At 45.3% G+C, this 27,220-nt stretch overlaps 1 protein-coding gene across 3 annotated transcripts in view; it reads right to left on the minus strand.

Moving 5' to 3' along the window:
• GRAMD1A (GRAM domain containing 1A) overlaps nucleotides 1-27,220 on the minus strand; it is a 94,401-nt gene that overhangs the window by 36,811 nt on the left and 30,370 nt on the right. The window contains exon 1 of one of the 3 annotated variants that reach the window (XM_075329037.1): nucleotides 22,727-23,197. The exons of the other annotated variants lie outside the window; for them this stretch is intronic. Coding sequence (XP_075185152.1) covers nucleotides 22,727-22,734 — 8 coding nt within the window. The 5' untranslated portion in view covers nucleotides 22,735-23,197. Of the gene's footprint in view, nucleotides 1-22,726; nucleotides 23,198-27,220 lie in introns of those variants that run through there. 3 annotated transcript variants of the gene reach the window in all.

The following is a 27,220-nucleotide window of genomic DNA, read 5'->3' on the forward strand; positions in this document are numbered from 1 at the left end:
GCGTCACTCTCCTGCATCCAAAGTAATAAAGGCGCAGAAGTTACCAGCCCCGGCCGTGCAGGTGTCAGTGGAGTATTGTATTCATGCACCAGGAGGCTCAGGATGAGCAGTGCTAATGTTACTGTGCAGAGTGAGTGACTGCAGGCAGTGCGGCGTCCTTCACCGTGATGTATGGCGGATCACTATGACAAGATATCATCCTGGGGTCTGCACCCACCCCAAACCTCATCGAGATGTATAATACTCCCATATTGTGTTTTCAATAACTGCGCTATATAGTGCATAATCCCACATTCCAGCTGTATATAACAGTATTGAACTGTTGACCGCCGTATTATAGCGCCAATACCCCAGACTTTATAAAGTGTAATATCACTGTATAACGGTATATAACAGTACTGCACATACAATACCGCCATATTAAAGCGCCAATACCACAGACTTGTAATGTACAATGGTATAAAGGTACTGCACAGTGCACATATAATATCGCCATATTATAGGCCCAATACCCCAGACTTGTAAAATGGTATAACAGTACTGCACAGTGCACATACAGTATAATACTGCCATATGATGGTCCCAATACCCTGGACTTATGATGTACAATGTATATAACATTCTGCACAGTGCACGTATAATAACAGCACTGCATAGTGCATATATAATACCGCCGTATTAAAAGCCCAGTACCCCAGACTTATAATGTACAATTGTACAATGGTATAACAGTACTGCATAGTACATATATAATACCGCCGTATGATGGCTCCAACACCCCAGACTTATAATGTACAATAATTTAACAGTACTGCACAGTGCAAATATAATACCGCTGTATTATAAGCCCAATACCCCAGACTTATAATGTACAATGGTATATAACATTCTTGCACAGTGCACATATAATACCGCCATATCATAGCCCAATACCACAGACCTTATGTGCAATGGTATAACGGTACTGCACAGTGCACATATAATACTGCCAAATTATAGCTCCAATACCCAAGAACTTATAATGCATAGTATCACTGTACAATGGTATATAATACCGCCATATTATAGCCCCAATACCCCAGACTTGTAATGTACAATGGCAGGGTCCTCTCGTTTCCTGCACCGGTCTGTGCCTTGTATGGTTTATTTTATTATGTACACCCTTTTCACATGTAAAGCGCCACGGAATTAATGGCACTTCAATAATAATTTATATAACGGTACTAGACAGTGCACATATAATACCGCTATATTATTGCCGCAATACCGCATATCAATACTGCATAAGGTACAGTGTTATATAATGGTACTATACAGTGCACACTATGCCGCTATAATATATTTTCAACAACAGTGATATATATTGTGTGGAACACCATAGTACTGTGATATATAATACCGTATAATGCACTTGGCGCTATATTTTGAGACCAATAACGCTTTTCTTTTTACGTGGATGTGGCTGTGTGAGGACTTTAGTCTGTGGGAGCCGATGTCTTTATTAATACGATGTGTCAGTTGCTTCTTATAGAGGGTGTTATATATATATATATATATATATATATATATATATATATATATATATATATATATATATATATATATATATATATATATACAATTTTTTTTTTTCTTATGATGAAAAGGGGTCTCGGGGGATGTAAACTTTTGTATTTAGTTTTATATTTTTAGTAACTTTTTTTGGAGTCTCCTTAGGGGATTTGGATTTCTGATCATCTGATGGCTTGTAGTAATTAAATACTCACCGTGGGGGTCTTTAAAGGTGCATAGAGTGGCCCACCCCATGACCCGCACTCTGTATATGCCGCTGTGAGAGATTAACGGTCATACGGGTAACTCGGATTCAATTTTTGCTCTTAGAGGCAGATGGTGTGGCACACAGCTCATAGGGCAATAATGGAGAGCAGCCCAAAGACACGCCTGCCCCCCGAGGAGCCTGTGAGCGGCCCCCAAAGACGCGCCCCCCGAGGAGCCTGTGAGCGGCGCTCCCCCAAGACGCGCCCCCGAGGAGCCTGTGAGCGGCGCTCCCCCCAAGACGCGCCCCCCGAGGAGCCTGTGAGCGGCGCCCCCCCAAGACGCGCCCCCCGAGGAGCCTGTGAGCGGCGCCCCCCCAAGACGCGCCCCCCGAGGAGCCTGTGAGCGGTGCCCCCCCAAGACGCGCCCCCCGAGGAGCCTGTGAGCGGCGCCCCCCCAAGACGCGCCCCCCGAGGAGCCTGTGAGCGGCGCCCCCCCCAAGACGCGCCCCCCGAGGAGCCTGTGAGCGGCGCCCCCCCCAAGACGCGCCCCCCGAGGAGCCTGTGAGCGGCGCCCCCCCCAAGACGCGCCCCCCCGAGGAGCCTGTGAGCGGCGCCCCCCCCAAGACGCGCCCCCCGAGGAGCCTGTGAGCGGCGCCCCCCCCCCAAGACGCGCCCCCCGAGGAGCCTGTGAGCGGCGCCCCCCCCCCAAGACGCGCCCCCCGAGGAGCCTGTGAGCGGCGCCCCCCCCCCGAGGAGCCTGTGAGCGGCGCCCCCCCCCAAGACACGCCCCTGAGGAGCCTGTGAGCGGCCCAAGGAGCCTGTGAGCACCGCACCCTTCGTATAAAACCATAAAAATCAGCATTGAAGAAAAGGGTCAATATCTCTGTATCCGTATGGCAATTTTTTTTTTTTTTTTATGTAAAGGGGACTAGAATCCAACACTTGTTGTTGAAGGAAAAGCTGGATACATCCACCAAGTGATCAACCAGTATACACCAACATTCAAGTTGGGTTGAAACATTGTTACTCTTTTGCTTGTCGGTGTATGTCGTTTTTAGAGAAGATTTATTGGGTTTTCGGTCCAGTGGGCGGTCATATGAAAATGCGTATACAGAGCGTGTGGTCAATCACTAATAGGACCACCCACTGGATGTAACCCCAGAAGGAGCAGGAAGTTTCACTGATTAAAACAAAACCAAACAGAATATACTGAGTCTTTTCACAAAATTCTGTTTTCATCATTGAAACCTCCGGCTCTTTCTGTAGTTTTGGTCCAGTGGGCGGTCTTATCGGTGTGTGCTGTCAATCACTGATAAGACCCCAGAAAGAGCCGGAGGTTTCGCTGATGAAAAAACAAATATATTAAATCTTCTCACAAAAAATTCTGTGTTTTCATCATCGGAACCTCCTGCTCTTTCTGGGGTTTTTGGTCCAGTGGGCGGTCTTGTCAGTGTGTGCTGTCAATAACTGATAGGACCGCCCACTGGACTGAACCCCAGAAAGAGCCGGAGGTTTCGCTGATGAAAACCCAGAATATACCGAATCTATAGCTCATCCGTTTGGAGGCTGCAGATCGTACTATCATTTCATGGAGGGACGTTCCCTTTAAGGAGCAAAATGGTTAACAGGAAAGGTGAGGGATTCGCTCGCTGTCACCGATTTTCCACTGTGCTGGCTAAACACATTTTTGCCTCGGCATGCTTCGTCTTCCTAGGTTTCACACAATATCTGTTTTCCGGGAGAATTCTCCCAGCCGGCGGAGCGAACGAGAGAATGGGGGCCGCAGCCAAGAAGGAGCCTGGCAGGGAGGAAAGATGAGGGATTGTGCTGGGGAAATGAGGCAGAGAAAAGCCGGCGGGCCCGGGGCCAGCAAGCATTGAGGGCGCATCATCAATAATCGGGGACAGGAGAACAGAGAGCGCCAGCGAGCAGCCATGACACCACCTCCTGACTGCTTCCTGGGAAAATCAATCACAGCCGAATAATTGCCCCCGCGGCATACTAATTATGTGAACCGCCGCCACCTGACAGTCACCAGCTACGGATACTATAAAGGGGGACCCGATTCCTACAGATGACAAGGTGTACTCCATTATTCAGAAACAGCGCCACCCCTGACTGTGGGTTGTGCCCGGTATTGCAACTAGTCTCCATTGAAACAAATGGAATTGAGCTGCAATACCAGTCACATACCACTGTCACTGGTGGCGCTGTTTCAGAAAGTAAGAAAGACTAACCCTTTAATAATTGCACTAGTCAATTTTAATATTTTCAATATATCTGCTTGCTGTTGATGAACGGAGGGTCTGCATTTAGAAGTTACAAGAACAGCTGAGGGTTGGTGACAGTTGCATCCGTTTTATCTGTACTGATACATTGTAACAAACTATGGAGGCAGAGATCTCTGCGGTGTGTATAGAGGATACATATAAAGTATATAGTCAATAAGTCAACTTTCTACCATACTTTGCATTTCAGTCTCGCCATCTTTAAGATCTCTGCTTGCTGCCAGAGAATGTGATCTTTCCTGTGTCCCCCAGCAGTGCTAATGCTGAGGGTTTGTTACAATTGTATCCAGTTCTCTGTGAGCTAAACAGCAAATTGATACAATGTATCAGTGCAGAGAAAATAAACTCCAGAATGCGGAGAGCTTCGTGCTGCGCCTGTTTACAAACAATATTGTCTAGATTGATACATTTGTAACAAACCTTCAAATGGAAATTCCAAAATATTTTGGAAAGTTTTCACCCCATATTCATTTATTAGGCTTCAAGATATTTTATAAAATGAGATTAAATAAAGTAATTATCATTGTATTATTTAATGTTCCTCCTGCTGTTCCTCCGGGCAGAGCACAGATTTCAGATTCTGTTGGATCTTTCTCATTTATTTTTTATTGCAACCCCCTTAGCTGAGACTGTGAAGTGACGACTCCTGTGAGCAAATAATGGTCCCAGGAAAGTGGTTGTCACCTTCCGGCAGATGTGCATCCTGGAGGGTCGGTTCAGTATCTAGTTCTCCACTTGTGTAAATGGGGAAGTGATAAAATCGCTGCTGCAATGTAATAATGTCGTAATAGTAGAAAATATCCACAGGACATGAGAGGAGGAATTTCTCTAAATATCAGGATGTTGTTTTCCCAGAATCTATATTTGCTTCACTAAAGGGCAGGATTTTGTCACAAAAGTCCCCCACAACCCAAGTGCACCATCCCATATCCATCCCATATCCATCCCATATCCATCCCATATCCATCCCATATCCATCCCATATCCATCCCATATCCATCCCACTTCATCCCATCCCATATCCATTCCACTTCATCCCATCCCATATCTATTCCATTTCATCCCATCCCACTTCATCCCATCCCACATCCATTCCACTTCATTCCATCCCATATCCATTCTACTTCATTCCATCCCATATCCATTCCACTTCATTCCATCCCATATCCATTCCACTTCATTCCATCCCATATCCATTCCACTTCATTCCATCCCATATCCATTCCACTTCATTCCATCCCATATCCATTCCACTTCATTCCATCCCATATCCATTCCACTTCATTCCATCCCATATCCATTCCACTTCATTCCATCCCACATCCAATCCACTTCATTCCATCCCACATCCAATCCATTTCATTCCATCCCACATCCAATCCATTTCATTCCATCCCATATCCAATCCATTTCATTCCATCCCATATCCATTCCACTTCATTCCATCCCATATCCATTCCACTTCATTCCATCCCATATCCATTCCACTTCATTCCATCCCATATCCATTCCACTTCATTCCATCCCATATCCATTCCACTTCATTCCATCCCATATCCATTCCACTTCATTCCATCCCATATCCATTCCACTTCATTCTATTCCATCCCATCCCATATCCATCCCATCATATATCCATCCCATCATATATCCATCCCATCCCATCCCATATCCATCCCATTTCATTCCATCCCATTTCATTCCATCCCATTTCATTCCATCCCATTTCATCCCATCCCATTCCATCCCATTTCATTCCATCCCATTTCATTCCATCCCATTTCATTCCATCCCATTTCATTCCATCCCATTTCATTCCATCCCATTTCATTCCATTCCATCCCATCCCATTTCATCCCATCCCATTTCATCCCATCCCATTTCATCCCATCCCATTTCATCCCATCCCATTTCATCCCATCCCATTTCATTCCATCCCATTTCATTCCATCCCATCCCATATCCATCCCATTTCATTCCATCCCATTTCATTCCATCCCCTATCTACTCCATCCCATCCCCAATCCATCACTCCTAGTCCCCCCCCCCTAAACAGCGCCACCCTTGTCCTCAGTTTGTGTGTGGTATTGCAGCTTAGTTCCAGTCACTTTAATGGTGTTTAGCAGACACAGCCCATGGACACTTTTTATGTTACAGAGCCTTCGCATATAAATATAGAGAACTGCTGGGAGTTGTAGTGTCACAGAAGCCGGACCATGCATGCAGCATCTATATATATCCAGTGTTGCGGAGGATACACTGTTTCGCGGCTGTATTTCTGGTTGCTGGGCAGCTGTGCAGGAATGTTAATAGCTGAGAGCAGAGATAAAGCTGCAGGAGCAGAGGAAGCGGAGGAGAGAGGGGCGTCAGTAAATCTGCGCAGAACAATGCTGTACACAAAGCGTCAGCTCTGCGCTCTGATCTTACTGCGGGGAATTTATAGCAGCAGCAGCAGCAATCCCATCAGTGTAACAAAGCCGCAGCCATGGAGGAGATTCCCAGGCCGCTGATGTGGCCCAGTCCGGGGGTCCACACCTGTAATAGGGCAACTGCTCAGAAAGCCATTCCCAAATATAACATCCATTGGGTTTTTGTGAACTGTGTTTAGGATCGGTCATCAATATCAGATCGATGTGATGGTTTTTCCCTTTTTCAAATTGAAATGTGCACATGTAAATTCAGATTGAAGGCAGCAAAAATGTGAATTTTCATATATGGGGAAAAAAGGAGTGCATAAGAGTGAAATAAACCCGCTTTACACCCCCCTTCTCTCAATCCTCTTCATCAGTCACCTGGAATGACCTCCAATGCACAGGTCGCCTCGTCAATAATTCATTTGTGGAATTGCCGTCAGGTGTGTTTTGCAGAGGCAGTGATGGTACACAGTTTCTTACAATACTGAGCCCTATTCCACAACTGTTCTAAAGACACATTATAGAAGAAACACTCAACTAAGAGAAATGTCAGTCCATCGTTACCGTAAGACATGAATGTCAGTCAAGCTGCAAAATTGCTAGAACCTTGACGGTATCCTCAAGTGCAGTCATGAAAACCATCCGTTTGCTGTGATGAAACTTTTATCTCAAGAGGAACACCCCAGAAAAGGAAGACTAAGAATTACCTCTGCTGCAGAGGATAAGTTCATCAGCGTTACCAGACTCATAAAACACAACTTTACAGCACCTTGTATAACGGCTGTGATAAATGATGCACAGAGATGGCAACTGTTTGGAGGAAACTGTGAGAAGTAGCTTTTATCCCTGAAATGCTGGTCAACGAATCAAACAATGAGGACTGCAAATAAGTAGAAGAACATGAGGTCAATGGAAAGCTTTACTACAGATTGGAGCTGTTTGGTACAAACCACCATGTCTTAGGCAGATGATGCAAGGTGAACGGATGATTTCTACATGTGATGCATGGAGGGGAGGTGTGATGGTGGTATGGGGGTGATTTTGCGGTTACAGTCATGACAATTTCTTCCAAATTCATGACCCATTTACCCAGTATGGCAACAACCGCACTCAGTAGCGACCGTCTTGCCTCTTGGTTTGCTCTTAATGGGTCCATCATTTGGGTTGCAGAAGGACAATGACATAAAACCGACCTCCGGGCAATACAAGAGTGATGTGACCAAGAGGGAGAGGGATGGAGGCAATGTCAAATGAAATGGCCCCACAATCACCGAACCTCATCCAATAGAGATGGCTTGGGATAAGTTGAACGTAGCGTGAAGGTAAAGTGGCCAACGAGGATTCAGCACAAGACTGTTGGAAGCCATTCCAGATGATGACCACCTAATGAACCCGGACAGAAGTCAAGGGGCGTAAAAATGTCAAGGGGTACTTTGAGGAATCTAAGTTGTAACCCACACTTTGGTTTGTTTCACATGCGTTTCTTTACTCCTTTCTACGAGTTCATGATTGGCTTTGTTGCCTCAGTCTGAATTTACAATGTGCACATTCCTAAGGAAAACAACTGCAAGGACAGGGACATCTGTATTTTTCACTGGTCTAGCACAGCTGTACGTGGCTCTAGCTACTAGTGGAGGTGATTTCTATAGAGCAGTCCATAGGTCCAATTAAGGTCCCATATACATAGATTGGTCCTTACAGATGTATATGTGCAGTCACAGAGGTGTACACAGAGAATGAGCCCTTTTATAAGCAACAGCAAGGGGTCTTCCAACTAAAGAAATAAGGCAACGACCACTGTGATTATGGAAGATCTGGTGGTGGCAACAGGCAAGGAGATATTTCTCCTGATGGATGAGGTGGAGCTGTGTGAGAAATGGAGATGTGTAAATGCTTCTGCTTGATTCTTGGAAGAGACAATGTAACTTTAGGCTCATCACTAGCATATCCAACCAAGAAGGCGAAACCCCACCTGGTTCTATGTCCTCTGCTGGGAGACACGATCCACTCAATAATTTTAAAGAAGTTTGGGAGATGAACATGATCAAGTCTACACTGTCCGCAGGAGAACAAGCCAAGAACCATGATTCCATAATGACTATGGGAATACAAAGATCATTGAAGAAGGTATGAAGACCCTGAAGACATCCATACCTCAACTAAAGGTTCCTCATCAAAGACAGAGGTCCACCAAGCCCCTTTCCCAATGAAAAGAATCCTCATCAAAGACAGATGTCCAACAAACACCTGCCTCAACTAAATGTCCCTCATCAAAGACCAATGTCCAGCAAACTCCTGCCACAACTAAATGTTTCTAATCAAGGACCAACATACAGCAAGCCCTGGTTCCACCTAAAGGTTTCTCATCAAAAACGGATGTCCAGCAAACTCCTGCCCCAACGAGAGGTTGGTCATCAAGGGCAGACATCCAACAACCTCCTGCCCCAACTAAAGATCTTTCATGAAGGACAGATGCGCAGCAAGCACCTACTAAAGATTCCCCATCGCGGACGGATGTCCAACAAGCTCCTGCCTCAATGTGAAGTTAGTCATCAAGGATGGACCTCCAGCAACTTCCTGCCCCAACTAAGGATCTCTCATCAAGGAGAGGTGGCCAACAAGCACCTGCCCCAACTAAAGGTTCCTCGTCTCATGGTCGGAGATCCAACAAGCTCCTGTCTCAATGTGAAGTTAGTCATCAAGGATGGACCTCCAGCAACTTCCTGCCCCAACTAAGGATCTCTCATCAAGGAGAGGTGGCCAACAAGCACCTGCCCCAACTAAAGGTTCCTCGTCTCATGGTCGGAGATCCAACAAGCTCCTGTCTCAATGAGAAGTTAGTCATCAAGGACAGACCTCCAACAACCTCCTTCCCCAATTAAAGTTCTCTAATCAAGGACAGATGGCCAACTAGCTCCTGTCCCAACCAAAAGGTTCCTCATCAAAGACCAATGTCAACTTGTAGCCCAACTAAAGGTTCCTTATCAAGGACAATGTCCAGCAACCTCCTGCCCCAATTAAAGGCCTCTCATCAAGGACAGACATCCAACAAGCTTCTGCCCAAACGAGACATTAATTATCAAGGACAGACCTTTAGCAACCTCCTGCTCCAATTAAAGATCTCTCAAGGACATGAGGCCAGCAAGCTCCTACCAAAACTAAAGGTTCCTCGTCAAAGACCGATGTCTAGCAAGCTGCTGACCCAACTCGAGGTCTCTCACCAAGGATAATGTCCAGCAAGCATTTGCCCCAACTAAAGATTCCTCATCAAAGACCGGTGTCAACTCGTAGCCCAACTAAGGTTCCTTATCAAGGACCGGTATCCAGCAACCTCCCGTCCCAATTAAAGGCCTCTCATCAAGGACAGATGTCCAAGAAGTTCCTGCCCCAACTAAAGGTTCCTCATCAAAGACCGATGTTATAGCTCAACTAAAGGTTCCTCATCAAGGACAGACATCCAGCAAGCGTCTGTCCCAACTAAAGGCTCCTCAACATAGACAGATGTCTAGCAAGCATCTGCCCCTATTAAAGGTAAATCATCTGCCTCAATGAAAGGTCCCTAATGAAAGGTCCCTAATTAAGGACTATGGCCCTCAGGTCACATGTCATTCATAGGAGACCCAAAGTTAATCATGAAGGGTAATCATGCACATCTTGGAGACACAGACCTTCTTGTCTCTGCTTTCACCGGTCTGTGGAGGAGGAAAAACCTTGTATGGTGTCCATCCGTATTATCTAACTATAGTCAAAGGATAATTGTGGCCATTTATAAGGTGACTCCTATATTGGGGTGAGGCTTTCGCAGGACTTGTTTGCCTCATGGCCACCCCACCACTATGCTAGCACTGGACTGATACTGTTTTATATTATATCTGAATAGTGTTCTAATATAGAAGAGTCGCCATGCTTTGCTCCTGGTGGCCATAGGTGGTACTGCAGCCTTATGAATGCATATTGGGGCAGTATTTCCACTGTGCCTTACAACTGAGCGTTGAACTAGGTTGTAATGGTCACTTCTCGCCTGGAGATTAGATCTGGATGAACCACATGGAAAATGCTTGTTTCCGTCCCTTTTCGGGTAATCTGCTCAGCAGACCATTAAACCTGCTAATAACTGGCGAGTCCTGGGAATGTGGGCACAAAGCTGCTGAGGTTTCATTATTAAACTGCTTGCACTGCTCCCCTATGTGCTTCCTTCCTACCCAGGACGCCCCCTCCCCACCTCCACACGTCGTTAACTCCTTCAGACCTGGATGTGTCCATATGAAATGTATCTAAATATACCTAAAATATGCATTAAATAAATCCCCTAAAGTTGCAGAATGGCCCGTCCATAAAAAGGGTGGCTGTATAACAAATGGTTCCTGCAGCCTTCCATTTGGGGGGCCGAATCTTCATAGGAATATATAATTATAATTAATATATTTTTTTTTTTTTTGAATATATTAAAAAAATATATATAATAAATATATTAAAAATATATATTTTAGTATGTATGTATATGTGTGTGTGTGTGTGTGTGTGTATGTGTATATGTATATATATATATATATATATATATATATATATATATATATATATATATATATATATATATATATATTTTAGTGTGTATGTATGTATGTATATGTGTGTGTGTGTGTGTATATGTGTATATATATATATATATATATATATATATATATATATATATATATATATATATATTGAATATAGTAAAAAAATGATATAATTTTTTTTATATATATATATATATATATATATATATATATATATATATATATATATATATATATATATATATATTAAAAAAAATAATTCTTATATTTTATTTATCTTATATATATATATATAATTTATTTTATTTTTTTTTTTAAATGCATGTTATTAGGGGACAAAAATCAATTTTTGCAACTAGGTTCCATTTAAAAATGTGCACTGTTATTACTGTTTTTTGCTTTTGCAGACACTTTTGCTTCACTGCACAGGCAACATTGACGCAGTCGGAGCTCATGAATCAGCGAAGAGCTCGGTAAAATGCAGATAACCGTTACATTGAATGGTCAGCACAGCTCACTGACAGATTCTCAGTTAACTCCTTCCTTAACCAGCAACAGACCAGTGAAAAACAGAGGCTGCAGAAGGCAAAAAGTGCAAAATATATTAATGTAACCAGATTGGAAAAAGTATCAGACAGATAACCGTTAGAAACTTTCCCACTTGACAGTCAAAACAGCTCACTGACAGATTCTCGGTTAACTCATTTCGTAACAGGCAACAGAGCAGTGCAAAACAGAGGCTGTAGAAGGCAAAGAGTGCAAAATATTACTTTTTTTTTTTTTTTAAATCTGGTTTCAGTAATATTTTGCACTCTTTGCTTTCTACAGCCTCCGTTTTGCACTGATCTATTGCCGATTATGGAATGGGTTAACAGAGTTTGTCAGTCCAATGGGAAAGTTTCTAACTGTTCTGATACTTTTTGCAGTCTGGTTTCATTATTATTTTGCACCATTTGCTTTCTACAGCCTCTGTTTTGTACTGGTCTATTGCTAGTTAAGGAAGGAGTTAACTGAGAATTGGTCAGTGAGCTGTTAGAAACTTTCCCATTGGATGGTTAAAACAGCTCACTGACCGATTCTCAGTTAACTCCTTCCTTAACTAGCAATAGACCAGTACAAAACAGAGGCTGTAGAAAGCAAATTGTGCAAAATAATAATGAAACCAGATTGCAAAAAGTATCAGACAGAACAGTTAGAAACTTTTCCATTGGACTGACTGTTCTGTCTGATACTCTTTGCAATCTGGTTTCATTATTATTTTGCACCATTTGCCTTCTTCAGCCTCCGTTTTGCACTGGTCTATTGCTAGTTAAGGAAGGAGTTAACTGAGAATCTGTCAGTGAGCTGTTTTGACCATCCAATGGGAAAGTTTCTAACGATTATCTATTTGATAATTTTTGTAATACGGTTTCATTATCACACAGAACCGTTCAGAAACTTTCCAATTGGATGTTCAAAACAGCTCACCGACCGATTCTCAGTTAACTCATTCCATAACCAGCAATAAAGCAGTGCAAAACAGAAGCTGTAGAAGGAAAAAAGTGCAAAATATTAATGAAACCAGAATGCAAAAGGTATCTTTGGCCCAAAAAATATAAGCAGACAAAAAAAATGTCCCAGAAGGTGGTCAACCTATTTAAGGGGGTTGTCAGGGCATTAACATTGATGACCTATCCATGGGATAGGGGATTGGTAGGGGTGCGACACCCGACCCTGCCCGGTGCCATCGCTGCCTGGAAATACTCAGTTGCGGAGTGGCACCGCTCCATTAACGGAATAGTGGTCCATGTATTGACGCGAACATGCAGTACCGGTCGCGGCCATTATATAGTTGATGGAGCTGTGCAATGGCTGTCGGCGGGGGGGGGGCACAGGAGTGTCGCACCCCCACTGATCAGACATTGATGACCTCTCCTAAAGTCCTGGATCCCCCCCCCCCTTCCCCGTCGAACTCCTTTTCAAATGTGTTACATTCTCATTTATATACAATATAACTGTAAATATTTATAATTGAGCTGTTCCGTCATTTCCTCTAATGACTAGTCGTTTGATACAATGTATCAAATCCAAACCCAAAAGATTCTATCCTGTGTGATACTGTCTGCTGAGCTGTGTATCTAATCCTCTCCTGTGTGATACTGTCTTCTGAGCTGTGTATCTAATCCTCTCCTGTGTGATACTGTCTTCTGAGCTGTGTATCTAATCCTCTCCTGTATGATACTGTATGCTGAGCTGTGTATCTAATCTTCTCCTGTGTGATACTGTCTGCTGAGCTGTGTATCTAATCCTCTCCTGTGTGATACTGTCTTCTGAGCTGTGTATCTAATCCTCTCCTGTGTGATACTGTCTGCTGAGCTGTGTATCTAATCCTCTCCTGTGTGATACTGTCTTCTGAGCTGTGTATCTAATCCTCTCCTGTGTGATACTGTCTGCTGAGCTGTGTATCTAATCCTCTCCTGTGTGATACTGTCTGCTGAGCTGTGTATCTAATCCTCTCCTGTGTGATACTGTCTGCTGAGCTGTGTATCTAATCCTCTCCTGTGTGATACTGTCTGCTGAGCTGTGTATCTAATCCTCTCCTGTGTGATACTGTCTTCTGAGCTGTGTATCTAATCCTCTCCTGTGTGATACTGTCTTCTGAGCTGTGTATCTAATCCTCTCCTGTGTGATACTGTCTGCTGAGCTGTGTATCTAATCCTCTCCTGTGTGATACTGTCTTGAGCTGTGTATCTAATCCTCTCCTGTGTGATACTGTCTGCTGAGCTGTGTATCTAATCCTCTCCTGTGTGATACTGTCTGCTGAGCTGTGTATCTAATCCTCTCCTGTGTGATACTGTCTGCTGAGCTGTGTATCTAATCCTCTCCTGTGTGATACTGTCTGCTGAGCTGTGTATCTAATCCTCTCCTGTGTGATACTGTCTGATGAGCTGTGTATCTAATCCTCTCCTGTGTGATACTGTCTGCTGAGCCGTGTAGCTAATCCTCTCCTGTGTGATACTGTCTGCTGAGCTGTGTATCTCATCCTCTCCTGTGTGATACTGTCTGCTGAGCCGTGTAGCTAATCCTCTCCTGTGTGATACTGTCTGCTGAGCTGTGTATCTCATCCTCTCCTGTGTGATACTGTCTGCTGAGCTGTGTATCTAATCCTCTCCTGTGTAATACTGTCTGCTGAGCTGTGTATCTAATCCTATCCTGTGTGATACTGTCTGCTGAGCTGTGTATCTAATCCTCTCCTGTGTGATACTGTCTGCTGAGCTGTATCTAATCCTATCCTGTGTGATACTGTCTGCTGAGCTGTGTATCTAATCCTCTCCTGTGTAATACTGTCTGCTGAGCTGTGTATCTAATCCTCTCCTGTGTGATACTGTCTGCTGAGCCGTGTAGCTAATCCTCTCCTGTGTGATACTGTCTGCTGAGCTGTGTATCTCATCCTCTCCTGTGTGATACTGTCTGCTGAGCCGTGTAGCTAATCCTCTCCTGTGTGATACTGTCTGCTGAGCTGTGTATCTAATCCTCTCCTGTGTAATACTGTCTGCTGAGCTGTGTATCTAATCCTATCCTGTGTGATACTGTCTGCTGAGCTGTGTATCTAATCCTCTCCTGTGTGATACTGTCTGCTGAGCTGTATCTAATCCTCTCCTGTGTGATACTGTCTGCTGAGCCGTGTATCTAATCCTCTCCTGTGTGATACTGTCTTCTGAGCTGTGTATCTAATCCTCTCCTGTGTGATACTGTCTTCTGAGCTGTGTATCTAATCCTCTCCTGTGTGATACTGTCTGCTGAGCTGTGTATCTAATCCTCTCCTGTGTGATACTGTCTTGAGCTGTGTATCTAATCCTCTCCTGTGTGATACTGTCTGCTGAGCTGTGTATCTAATCCTCTCCTGTGTGATACTGTCTGCTGAGCTGTGTATCTAATCCTCTCCTGTGTGATACTGTCTGATGAGCTGTGCATCTAATCCTCTCCTGTGTGATACTGTCTTGAGCTGTGTATCTAATCCTCTCCTGTGTGATACTGTCTGTTGAGCTGTGTATCTAATCCTCTCCTGTATGATACTGTCTGCTGAGCTGTGTATCTAATCCTCTCCTGTGTAATACTGTCTGCTGAGCTGTGTATCTAATCCTATCCTGTGTGATACTGTCTGCTGAGCTGTGTATCTAATCCTCTCCTGTGTGATACTGTCTGCTGAGCTGTATCTAATCCTCTCCTGTGTGATACTGTCTGCTGAGCCGTGTATCTAATCCTCTCCTGTGTGATACTGTCTGCTGAGCTGTGTATCTAATCCTCTCCTGTGTGATACTGTCTGCTGAGCCGTGTAGCTAATCCTCTCCTGTGTGATACTGTCTGCTGAGCTGTGTATCTCATCCTCTCCTGTGTGATGCTGTCTGCTGAGCTGTGTATCTAATCCTCTCCTGTGTAATACTGTCTGCTGAGCTGTGTATCTAATCCTCTCCTGTGTGATACTGTCTGCTGAGATACTGTATCTAATCCCATCGTGTGATACTTGTAGACCCTATAGCCCGCAGTAATGCCTTCTACAAGGTATAATTGGGGCACTAGATGGACCTGGGTCTTTTTTCACCCTATGTATCGATGCTCTTCGGCGTCCGTGTCCCCTCCACGCCGCGTCCCGCCACATATTAGCTGCACAGACGCGTGTTCACACATGAATAAGTGATGATGAAGGGAACTGGTCTGATCACGGGGACAGGTCTCTTCATGCCGAGCAGACGGCGGGGAGCGATCCGCACTCGTGAAGCTGTCACCCCGAGACATCTCCTCCTCGTTACCTCGCGGTCTATTCTTCAAGGCTCCTCCTGAAGGTTCCAGGCGTCTACATTGTATCTCCTCCTTGTACTTCTTGCAGAATCTACAAGAATCCACCCTCCGTCCTCCATAGATGATCTGCTAATATGTCACTAAACCGAGAGGCTGCGATACTGTCACTGATTCACCAGAATGTAATACCGCCCCACGTACAAGAATATACAGTATATCACAAAAGTGAGTACACCCCTCACCTTTTATTGTATCTTTTCCTAGGATAACACTGCGGATACAATGTGCAGTGTCGGTGTGCAGCTTGTATATAACAGTGTAAATTACTCACCACACAGCCATTAATGTCTAAACCGCTGGCAACAGAAGTGAGTACACCCCTAAGTGAAAATGGTCAAATTGTCCCCAATTAGCCATTTTTCCCTCTCTAGTGTCATGTGACTCATTAGTGTTACAAGGTGTAAGGTGTGAATGGGGGCAGGGGTGTTACATTTGGTGTTATCTCTCTCACACCCTCTCATACTAGTTACTGGAAGTTTAGCATGGCTCCTCGTGGCAAAGACATTTCTGAGGATGTGAGAAAAAGAATTGTTGCTCTACATAAAGATGGCCGACACTATAAGAAGATTGTCACCAGCCTGAACTGAAGCTGCAGCACGATGGCCAAGACCATACAGAGGTATAACCAGACAGGATCCACTCAGAACAGGCCTCGCCATGGCCGAACACAGAAGCTGAGTGCACAAGGACGGCGTCATATCCAGAGGTCGTCTGTTCATGATAGACGTATGAGTGCGGCTAGCATTGCTGCAGAGGTTACAGGGGTGGGGAGGTCCACCTGTCACTGCTCAGACCATACACTGCACAGGTTACAGGGGTTTGGGGTCCGCCTGTCAGTACTTAGACCATACGATACGAAGCATGCTGCAGAGGTTACAGGGGTGGGTGATCCAACTGTCAGTGCTCAGACAATAAACTGCATCACATTGCTCTGCATGGCTGTCATCCCAGAAGGAAGCCTCTACTAAAGATGATGCACAAGAAAGCCGAAAACAGTTTGCTGAAGACAAGCAGACTAAGGACGTGGATTACTGGATCTGTCCTGTGATCTGATGAGGCCAAGATAAACTTATTTAGGTCAGATGGTGTCAGCATGTGTGGCGGCTCCAGGTGATCAGGACAAAGGCAAGTGTGTCCTGCCTACAGTCAGGCATGGTGGTGGAGGGTCATGGTTTGGGGCTGCATGACTGCTGCCGGATGTGGGGGCTACAGATCATTGAGGAACCATGAATGGCAACATGTCCTGTGACACTAAAGCAGAGCATAATCCCTTCCCTTCATATTCCAACATAATGACCCCAAACACCTCAAATACCACCACTGCCTCTCTACAGAATCTGTGGGTAAAGGGGCCGGACCGGTCGAGCATCTCCAGACCTATACCCTATGGAACATCTGTGGGGCCTGTAACATCCACCAGTCCTGGGATGTCATCATGGAGAATGAAGAGGATCTAGCGGCTCTTGTGAAGATCTAGTGACCTCCAGACCCAAGAGAGGTGAGGCTGTGTTGGACAATAATGGAGGCCACACAAAATATTCACACCAAGGGCACAATGTGGCCACGTTACATTGTATCAAAGTGTCAATCTCCACTATTGTCCCAGGAAAACCTATAATAATAAACTTACAAAAATGTGAGGGGTGTACTCACTTTATTAAGGTACTGTAACTGCTATAATACTGCCTCTATGTACAAGAATATGACTACTATAATACTGCCCCTATATACAAGAATATAACTACTATAATACTGCCACCTATGTACAAGAATATAACTGCTATAATACTGCTCCTATGTACAAGAATATAACTACTATAATGCTGCCCCTATGTACAAGAATATAACTACTATAATACTGCCCCCTATATACAAGAATATAACTACTATAATACTGCCCTCTATGTACAAGAATATAACTACTATAATACTGCCCCCTATGTACAAGAATATAACTACTATAATACTGCCCCTATGTACAAGAATATAACTACTATAATACTGCCCCTATGTACAAGAATATAACTACTATAATACTGCCCCTATATACAAGAATATAACTACTATAATACTGCCCCCTATGTACAAGAATATACCTACTATAATACTGCTCCCTATATACAAGAATATAACTACTATAATACTGCCCCAATATACAAGAATATAACTACTATAATACTGCCCCCTATGTACAAGAATATAACTACTATAATACTGTTCCCTATGTACAAGAATATAACTACTATAATACTGCTCCTATATACAAGAATATAACTACTATAATACTGCCCTATATACAAGAATATAACTACTATAATACTGCCCCTATATACAAGAATATAACTGCTATAATACTGGCCCCTATGTACAAGAATATAACTACTATAATACTGCCCCTATGTACAAGAATATAACTACTATAATACTGCCCCTATGTACAAGAATATAACTACTATAATACTGCCCCCTATGTACAGGAATATAACTACTATAATGCTGCCCCTATATACAAGAATATAACTACTATAATACTGCCCCCTATGTACAAGAATATACCTACTATAATACTGCTCCCTATATACAAGAATATAACTACTATAATACTGCCCCAATATACAAGAATATAACTACTATAATACTGCCCCATATGTACAAGAATATAACTACTATAATACTGTTCCCTATGTACAAGAATATAACTACTATAATACTGCTCCTATATACAAGAATATAACTACTATAATACTGCCCTATATACAAGAATATAACTACTATAATACTGCCCCCTATGTACAAGAATATACCTACTATAATACTGCTCCCTATATACAAGAATATAACTACTATAATACTGCCCCAATATACAAGAATATAACTACTATAATACTGCCCCCTATGTACAAGAATATAACTACTATAATACTGTTCCCTATGTACAAGAATATAACTACTATAATACTGCCCCCTATGTACAAGAATATAACTACTATAATACTGTTCCCTATGTACAAGAATATACCTACTATAATACTGCTCCTATGTACAAGAATATAACTACTATAATACTGCTCCTATATACAAGAATATAACTACTATAATACTGCCCTATATACAAGAATATAACTGCTATAATACTGGCCCCTATGTACAAGAATATAACTACTATAATACTGCCCCTATGTACAAGAATATAACTACTATAATACTGCCCCTATGTACAAGAATATAACTACTATAATACTGTCCCTATATACAAGAATATAACTACTATAATACTGCCCCCTATATACAAGAATATAACTGCTATAATACTGCCCCCTATATACAAGAATATAACTGCTATAATACTGCCCCCTATGTACAAGAATATAACTGCTATAATACTGCCCCCTATGTACAAGAATATAACTACTATAATACTGCCCCCTATGTACAAGAATATAACTACTATAATACTGCCCCCTATGTACAAGAATATAACTACTATAATACTGCCCCTATGTACAAGAATATAACTACTATAATACTGCCCCTATGTACATGAATATAACTGCTATAATACTGCCCTCTTTGGATAAGTATATAGAAACATTCGTTGCTCCTGTATCTGGCGTTGCCCTTTATTGTGTTTCGCGCTGTTGGTGGATTGTAGACAGTCTGGATCGTGCACGTCTGACCTTGATGGTGACCTCTGGAGATCATTGTGCTGTTTATCACAGTCTTGCAGAGTTGTTATTGACTCACGTGGGTAGTGGGACAATTACGAGAGTAGGCTGGAAAGATTGATGTAGCAGATTGCAGAGCTACGATTCTGGACTGATGCAAATCCTGATATTAGTTTTGCATTTTATGTGTGATGAGGATAATATTGTGTCCTCTATAAATATCCCTTTGTACCGTGTTAGCCACGACCTGAGTAGTCTCGAAAGCTTGCAATTATTACCATCTTTTCAGTTAGCCATTAAAAGGTATCAACCACTGAGGACTCTCTGTTCTTTTAAACAATTTTTCTATAAATATCCGCAATAGTTGTATAATGTTCTGCTCTGTTAGTTTACAATTTGGCATTATCAAGATCTCTGCTTGCGTTCAGTAACTAGAAACAGTCATGGGTTAATAAAACTAATAAACAACCCGAATAGTCTCCTGTTCAACACAACAATCATCTGTTACAATGTATCATTGGGGTCCACAAACACCATGTCCCCCACTGTTCCATTGCATCACTGCGGCCCACAAACACCATGTCCCTCCACAATGTTCCATTGCATTACTTCGGTCCACAAACACCATGTCCCTCCTCTTTTCCATTGCATTACTGTGGTCCCCAAACACAATGTCCCTCCACAATCTTCCATTGCATTACTGTGGCCCACAAACACCATGTCCACCATACTGTTACATTGCATCACTGCGGTTCACGAACACCATGTCCCCCACACTTCCATTGCATCACTGCGGTCCACAAATACCATGTCCCCCACACTGTTACATTGCATCACTGCAGTCCACACACATCATGTCCCCCACACTGTTACACTGGATCACTACGGTCCACAAACACCATGTCCCCCAAACTGCTACATTGCAGCACTATGGTCCACAAACACCATGTCCCCACTATTATATTGCATTACTGTTACATTGTATCACTGCAGTCGACATACACCATGTCCCCCATGCTTCCATTGCATCACCATGTCCCCCATACTGTTACATTGCATCACTGCGGCTCACAAACACCATGTCCCCCACACATCCATTGCATCACTGCGGCCCACAAACGCCATGCCCCCACACTGTTGCATTGCATCACTACAGTCCACAAACACCATGTTACATTGCATCACTATAGTCCACAAACACCATGTCCCTACTGTTATATTGCATTACTGTGGCCCACAAACAGTGTCCTTCACTGTTATATTGTGTGACTGCGGTCCACAAACACCATGTCCCCCACTGTTCTATTGCATCACTGCGGCCCACAAACACCATGTCCCCCACACTGTTCCATTGCATCACTGCGGCCCACAAACACCATGTCCCCCACACTGTTACATTGCATCACTGCGGCCCACAAACACCATGTCCCCCACACTGTTGCATTGCATCACTACAGTCCACAAACACCATGTTACATTGCATCACTATAGTCCACAAACACCATGTTCCTACTGTTATATTGCATTACTGTGGCCCACAAACAGTGTCCTTCACTGTTATATTGTGTGACTGCGGTCCACAAACACCATGTCCCCCACTGTTCCATTGCATCACTGCGGCCCACAAACACCATGTCCCCCACACTGTTACATTGCATTACTGTGGCCCACAAACAGTGTCCTTCACTGTTACATTGTATGACTGCAGCTCACAAACACCATGTCCCCCACACATCCATGGCATCACTGCGTCCCACAAACACCATGTCCCCCACTGTTCCATTGTATCAAATTGTAGCTGTGTAAAGGACAAGGCCAGAATGGAGATTCAGCCGTCAATTGTTTCTATTTTATAAATAGTAAGCAGAGTTTTTGAAAATGTTGAAAAACTGAAACACAAGAGAAGAAAATTGTAGAACCGTTCACTTAAGTAACGATTGCACTTTATTTTTGGAGGCCAGAAGCTTGCACTCTAATCTGTATATGCGATGATAACCGGATGTAATGCTTTCTTCCAGAGAACGCTGCTCACCTGTCAGCTGTAGGAGGAAAGCGGTGCCTGGAAGAAACCCACGCACGTGCGGGGGGGAAAATCATCTCCACGCCGATGGAATCGGAACGCACAGCGGCAGGAGACGCTAATGTATCCGGGGGTCAATTGTGCAAGAAAGACCCTCATCACAGCAGCTGTTGACTTCACGATAGTTGCAATAAATGGTGCCGTGAAAATGTTGCACGTTTCTGCCACCGTGATGAAAGAAGGCGCCTTGGGGCTCGTGCACATTTGAGTATTTGCAGCAGATTTTTCTGCAGCAAAACCCAAAATGTTGGAAGAGAAATATAGGTGTTTCTTCTGCATATTTTCCCTTTCTTACTGAATGCTGCGGAGGTGCAGGGGCTGCAATCGCACCCGGGCCCTGGCGCCTAAGGGTTCCAAAAAGCCACCATGGCCTATAACTACTAAAGACCTGCAATAATTGGGGGCCACATTGGAGCTTTTGCATTGGGGGACATGAGCTTCATGTTGTCCTTCACCCCTCCATTATGCATCTTCGTGAAGAATGGCGCCATAGTGTGCACCCTCAGTGGAGATGGCGGCATATAAAGTGCAGAAGAAATGGCGGATTGTGGGCGCCGTTGGCACGGACCATAAGGCAGATTTCCCTAATCTCTGTCTGACCGCTGGCGCACTTTGCTTTTCCCATGGAAATGAATGGGGAAAGCGGCTTAAGCACAGGCTGAAGGCGAGTCGTGAGGTCCCAACGATGGGTTGTGCCGAAAAGGTTCACCATGGCTGAATGGAAGCCGCCGCTAGAGGCGGTTTTTGAAGAAGGCCTCCGCTCTGGAGGTAATGACAGGTGTGCGTTTCCTTACTGGTGCCACGTTTCATCCCCAAACAATTGCAATATTGTATCCCAAAACACGGACCACGTGTGCAGCGCGCAGCCACCATTAACCCCGTCCCCCCGGATAGTCACCACCATTCACTCCGGGATCAGTGTCTCCCATTCATCGCTGCGGCGGCAGCTAGGTAAGGGTTAAACCTACGCTGTCATCTTCCTGTTCTATGTATCACATCCACCCGGCTTACCAAATCTATTTGCGAAACATCAAGAGCCAAATCCTCCCTCCTCCTCCTCTTCCTCCCCGCCGCCGCAGGCCCATGAACCGCAAATAAAAAAAGAAAAGGGGTCTCGGACTCACTCGATCATAGTGGGGGGGTCCACGTGTCCCGGGGTTCCTCGTCTTCTTCAGTCTGATGGCGGTGTCATGGCCCTCTCCGTTGAGGATGCTGTGTTGCCGGTTATGGTGTCGCTGCGTTACTTTGGATCATGTTGATGCCGGTTGCGGGTTTTTTGGAGGGGGGGTGTTGGTTTCCGTCTGGTTGGCGGTCACTGTGTCTCATTTATTTCCATGCTGTCTCCTTTGTGTGCGCGTACATTTGGGGGGCTTCGTCGTGTGGCTCCCACATCTGCCGGGCCCTATGTATGATCCCGTCTTTGTGATCCCATCTCAGCCGGCCCTGGATTCCGGGCCCCCCGTCCCTCTCCTCCGCTCTCTCTGTGTCGCTCTCTCGTTCTTTCTCTCTCTTCTCCGGCATCTAAGGATTCAGAAATCTGACACCGAGCCCGAGCCTCCCCCACCACAGCCTCCTCTCCCCTCCCCTTTCTACAAGAGATGGGAAATGAGGCAAAAAGCATCACAGATTGTGACACTGCCCCCCGGGGTAGCAGCAGCAGCAGCAGCGATGGAGGGTCCCGCGGACGTGACGTCATCCGCGGGGCGGAATTATGGGGCGAGAAGAAAAGTAACTGCCCCCAGCGGAAAGTGTCACATCGAAAGAACATCTGGTGCTAGAACGTTACCGGGAAAAGGCAACATTGTAGCGTCAACAATGACAAAGTATTCCAGAAGGGATACCTTTATTGACGAGAAAAATTATATTTGCAGCTTTTCAAGCACAGAGGCTCCTTCATCAGGCTGGTTTACAAATTGTGCCCGCCGGAAGATGGGGGTGCCCGCAGGAAGATGGGGGTGCCCGCAGGAAGATGGGGGTGCCCGCCGGAAGATGGGGGTGCCCGCCGGAAGATGGGGGTGCCCGCCGGAAGATGGGGGTGCCCGCCGGAACATGGGGGTGCCCGCCAGAACATGGTGTGGCCAATGGAAGATGGAGGTGCCCGTCGGAAGATGGAGGTGCCCGTCGGAAGATGGAGGTGCCCACCAGAACATGGTGTGGCCACTGGAACACTGAGTGCTCGACTGAAAACGGAATGCCCGTCAAAAACTGGAGGTGTCCGCCAGAACATGGAATGTCCGTCGGAAGATAGTGGCCACTGGAATACTGAGTGCCTATCGTAAGTTGGAGGTGCCCGCCAGAACATAAGGTGGCCACTGGAATACTGAGTGAACGATTGAAAACTGAATGCTCATTGGAAGATGGAGGTGCCCTCTGGAACATGTAGTGGCCACTTGAACACTAAGTGCCCGACTGAAAACGGAATGCCCATTGGAACATGGAGGTGCCCGCCGGAACATGGAGTGGCCACTTGAACACTAAGTGCCCGATTTGAAAACGGAATGCCCATTGGAACATGGAGGTGCCCGCCGGAACATGGAGTGGCAACTGCAATACTGAGTGCCCGACCGAAAACTGCCCATCAGAGGATGGAGGTGCCCACCAGAGCATGGAGTAGCCACTGGAATACTAAGTGCCCGACTGAAAACGGAATGCCCGTCAGAAGCTGGAGGTGCCCGCCAAAACATGGAATGTCCGTTGGAAGATGGAGGTGCCCGCCGGAACATGGAGGTGCCTGCCGGAACAGGGAATGTCCGTTGGAAGATGGAGGTGCCCGCCAGAATATTGGAGTGGCCGCTGGAACACTGAGTGCAGGACTGAATATGCAATGCCCACAGGAGGTGCCCGCTTGAAGATGGCGGTGCCTGCCGGAACACGGACTGCCCATTGAAGGAGCCTCTGTGCGCTGAAAGCTGCAAATATAATTTTTCTGCTGGATGCACAGTTACACTGCTCCATGCTGCATCTTTCTAGTGTTTTCTCTCCACAGTGCTGGATACACAGTTACACTGCTCCATGCTGCAGCTTTCTAGTGTTTTCTCCCCACAGTGCTGGATGCACAGTTACACTGCTCCATGCTGCAGCTTTCTAGTGTTTTCTCCCCACAGTGCTGGATGCACAGTTACACTGCTCCATGCTGCATCTTTCTAGTGTTTTCTCTCCACAGTGCTGGATACACAGTTACACTGCTCCATGCTGCAGCTTTCTAGTGTTTTCTCCCCACAGTGCTGGATACACAGCTACACTGCTCCATGCTGCAGCTTTCTAGTGTTTTCTCTCCACAGTGCTGGATACACAGCTACACTGCTCCATGCTGCAGCTTTCTAGTGTTTTCTCCCCACAGTGCTGGATACACAGCTACACTGCTCCATGCTGCAGCTTTCTAGTGTTTTCTCCCCACAGTGCTGGATATACAGCTACACTGCTCCATGCTGCAGCTTTCTAGTGTTTTCTCTCCACAGTGCTGGATACACAGTTACACTGCTCCATGCTGCAGCTTTCTAGTGTTTTCTCCCCACAGTGCTGGATATACAGCTACACTGCTCCATGCTGCAGCTTTCTAGTGTTTTCTCCCCACAGTGCTGGATGCACAGCTACACTGCTCCATGCTGCAGCTTTCTAGTGTTTTCTCCCCACAGTGCTGGATACACAGCTACACTACTCCATGCTGCAGCTTTCTAGTGTTTTCTCTCCACAGTGCTGGATGCACAGTTACACTGCTCCATGCTGCAGCTTTCTAGTGTTTTCTCTCCACAGTGCTGGATGCACAGTTACACTGCTCCATGCTGCAGCTTTCTAGTGTTTTCTCTCCACAGTGCTGGATACACAGCTACACTGCTCCATGCTGCAGCTTTCTAGTGTTTTCTCTCCACAGTGCTGGATACACAGCTACACTGCTCCATGCTGCAGCTTTCTAGTGTTTTCTCCCCACAGTGCTGGATACACAGTTACACTGCTCCATGCTGCAGCTTTCTAGTGTTTTCTCTCCACAGTGCTGGATACACAGTTACACTGCTCCATGCTGCAGCTTTCTAGTGTTTTCTCCCCACAGTGCTGGATACACAGTTACACTGCTCCATGCTGCAGCTTTCTAGTGTTTTCTCTCCAGTGCTGGATACACAGTTACACTGCTCCATGCTGCAGCTTTCTAGTGTTTTCTCCCCACAGTGCTGGATACACAGCTACACTGCTCCATGCTGCAGCTTTCTAGTGTTTTCTCTCCACAGTGCTGGATACACAGTTACACTGCTCCATGCTGCAGCTTTCTAGTGTTTTCTCTCCACAGTGCTGGATACACAGTTACACTGCTCCATGCTGCAGCTTTCTAGTGTTTTCTCCCCACAGTGCTGGATATACAGCTACACTGCTCCATGCTGCAGCTTTCTAGTGTTTTCTCTCCACAGTGCTGGATACACAGCTACACTGCTCCATGCTACAGCTTTCTAGTGTTTTCTCCCCACAGTGCTGGATACACAGCTACACTGCTCCATGCTGCAGCTTTCTAGTGTTTTCTCTCCACAGTGCTGGATACACAGCTACACTGCTCCATGCTGCAGCTTTCTAGTGTTTTCTCCCCACAGTGCTGGATACACAGCTACACTGCTCCATGCTGCAGCTTTCTAGTGTTTTCTCTCCACAGTGCTGGATATACAGCTACACTGCTCCATGCTGCAGCTTTCTAGTGTTTTCTCCCCACAGTGCTGGATACACAGCTACACTGCTCCATGCTGCAGCTTTCTAGTGTTTTCTCTCCACAGTGCTGGATACACAGCTACACTGCTCCATGCTGCAGCTTTCTAGTGTTTTCTCCCCACAGTGCTGGATACACAGCTACACTGCTCCATGCTGCAGCTTTCTAGTGTTTTCTCTCCACAGTGCTGGATACACAGCTACACTGCTCCATGCTGCAGCTTTCTAGTGTTTTCTCCCCACAGTGCTGGATACACAGCTACACTGCTCCATGCTGCAGCTTTCTAGTGTTTTCTCTCCACAGTGCTGGATACATACACTGCTCCATGCTGCAGCTTTCTAGTGTTTTCTCCCCACAGTGCTGGATATACAGCTACACTGCTCCATGCTGCAGCTTTCTAGTGTTTTCTCCCCACAGTGCTGGATGCACAGCTACACTGCAGCTTTCTAGTGTTTTCTCCCCACAGTGCTGGATACACAGCTACACTACTCCATGCTGCAGCTTTCTAGTGTTTTCTCTCCACAGTGCTGGATGCACAGTTACACTGCTCCATGCTGCAGCTTTCTAGTGTTTTCTCTCCACAGTGCTGGATACACAGTTACACTGCTCCATGCTGCAGCTTTCTAGTGTTTTCTCTCCACAGTGCTGGATACACAGCTACACTGCTCCATGCTGCAGCTTTCTAGTGTTTTCTCCCCACAGTGCTGGATACACAGCTACACTGCTCCATGCTGCAGCTTTCTAGTGCTTTCTCCCCACAGTGCTGGATACACAGTTACACTGCTCCATGCTGCAGCTTTCTAGTGTTTTCTCCCCACAGTGCTGGATACACAGCTCCATGCTGCAGCTTTCTAGTGTTTTCTCTCCACAGTGCTGGATACACAGTTACACTGCTCCATGCTGCAGCTTTCTAGTGTTTTCTCCCCCCAGT

The sequence above is a fragment of the Anomaloglossus baeobatrachus genome, chromosome 11, assembly GCF_048569485.1.
Source record: "Anomaloglossus baeobatrachus isolate aAnoBae1 chromosome 11, aAnoBae1.hap1, whole genome shotgun sequence".
Classification (NCBI taxonomy): domain Eukaryota; kingdom Metazoa; phylum Chordata; class Amphibia; order Anura; family Aromobatidae; genus Anomaloglossus; species Anomaloglossus baeobatrachus.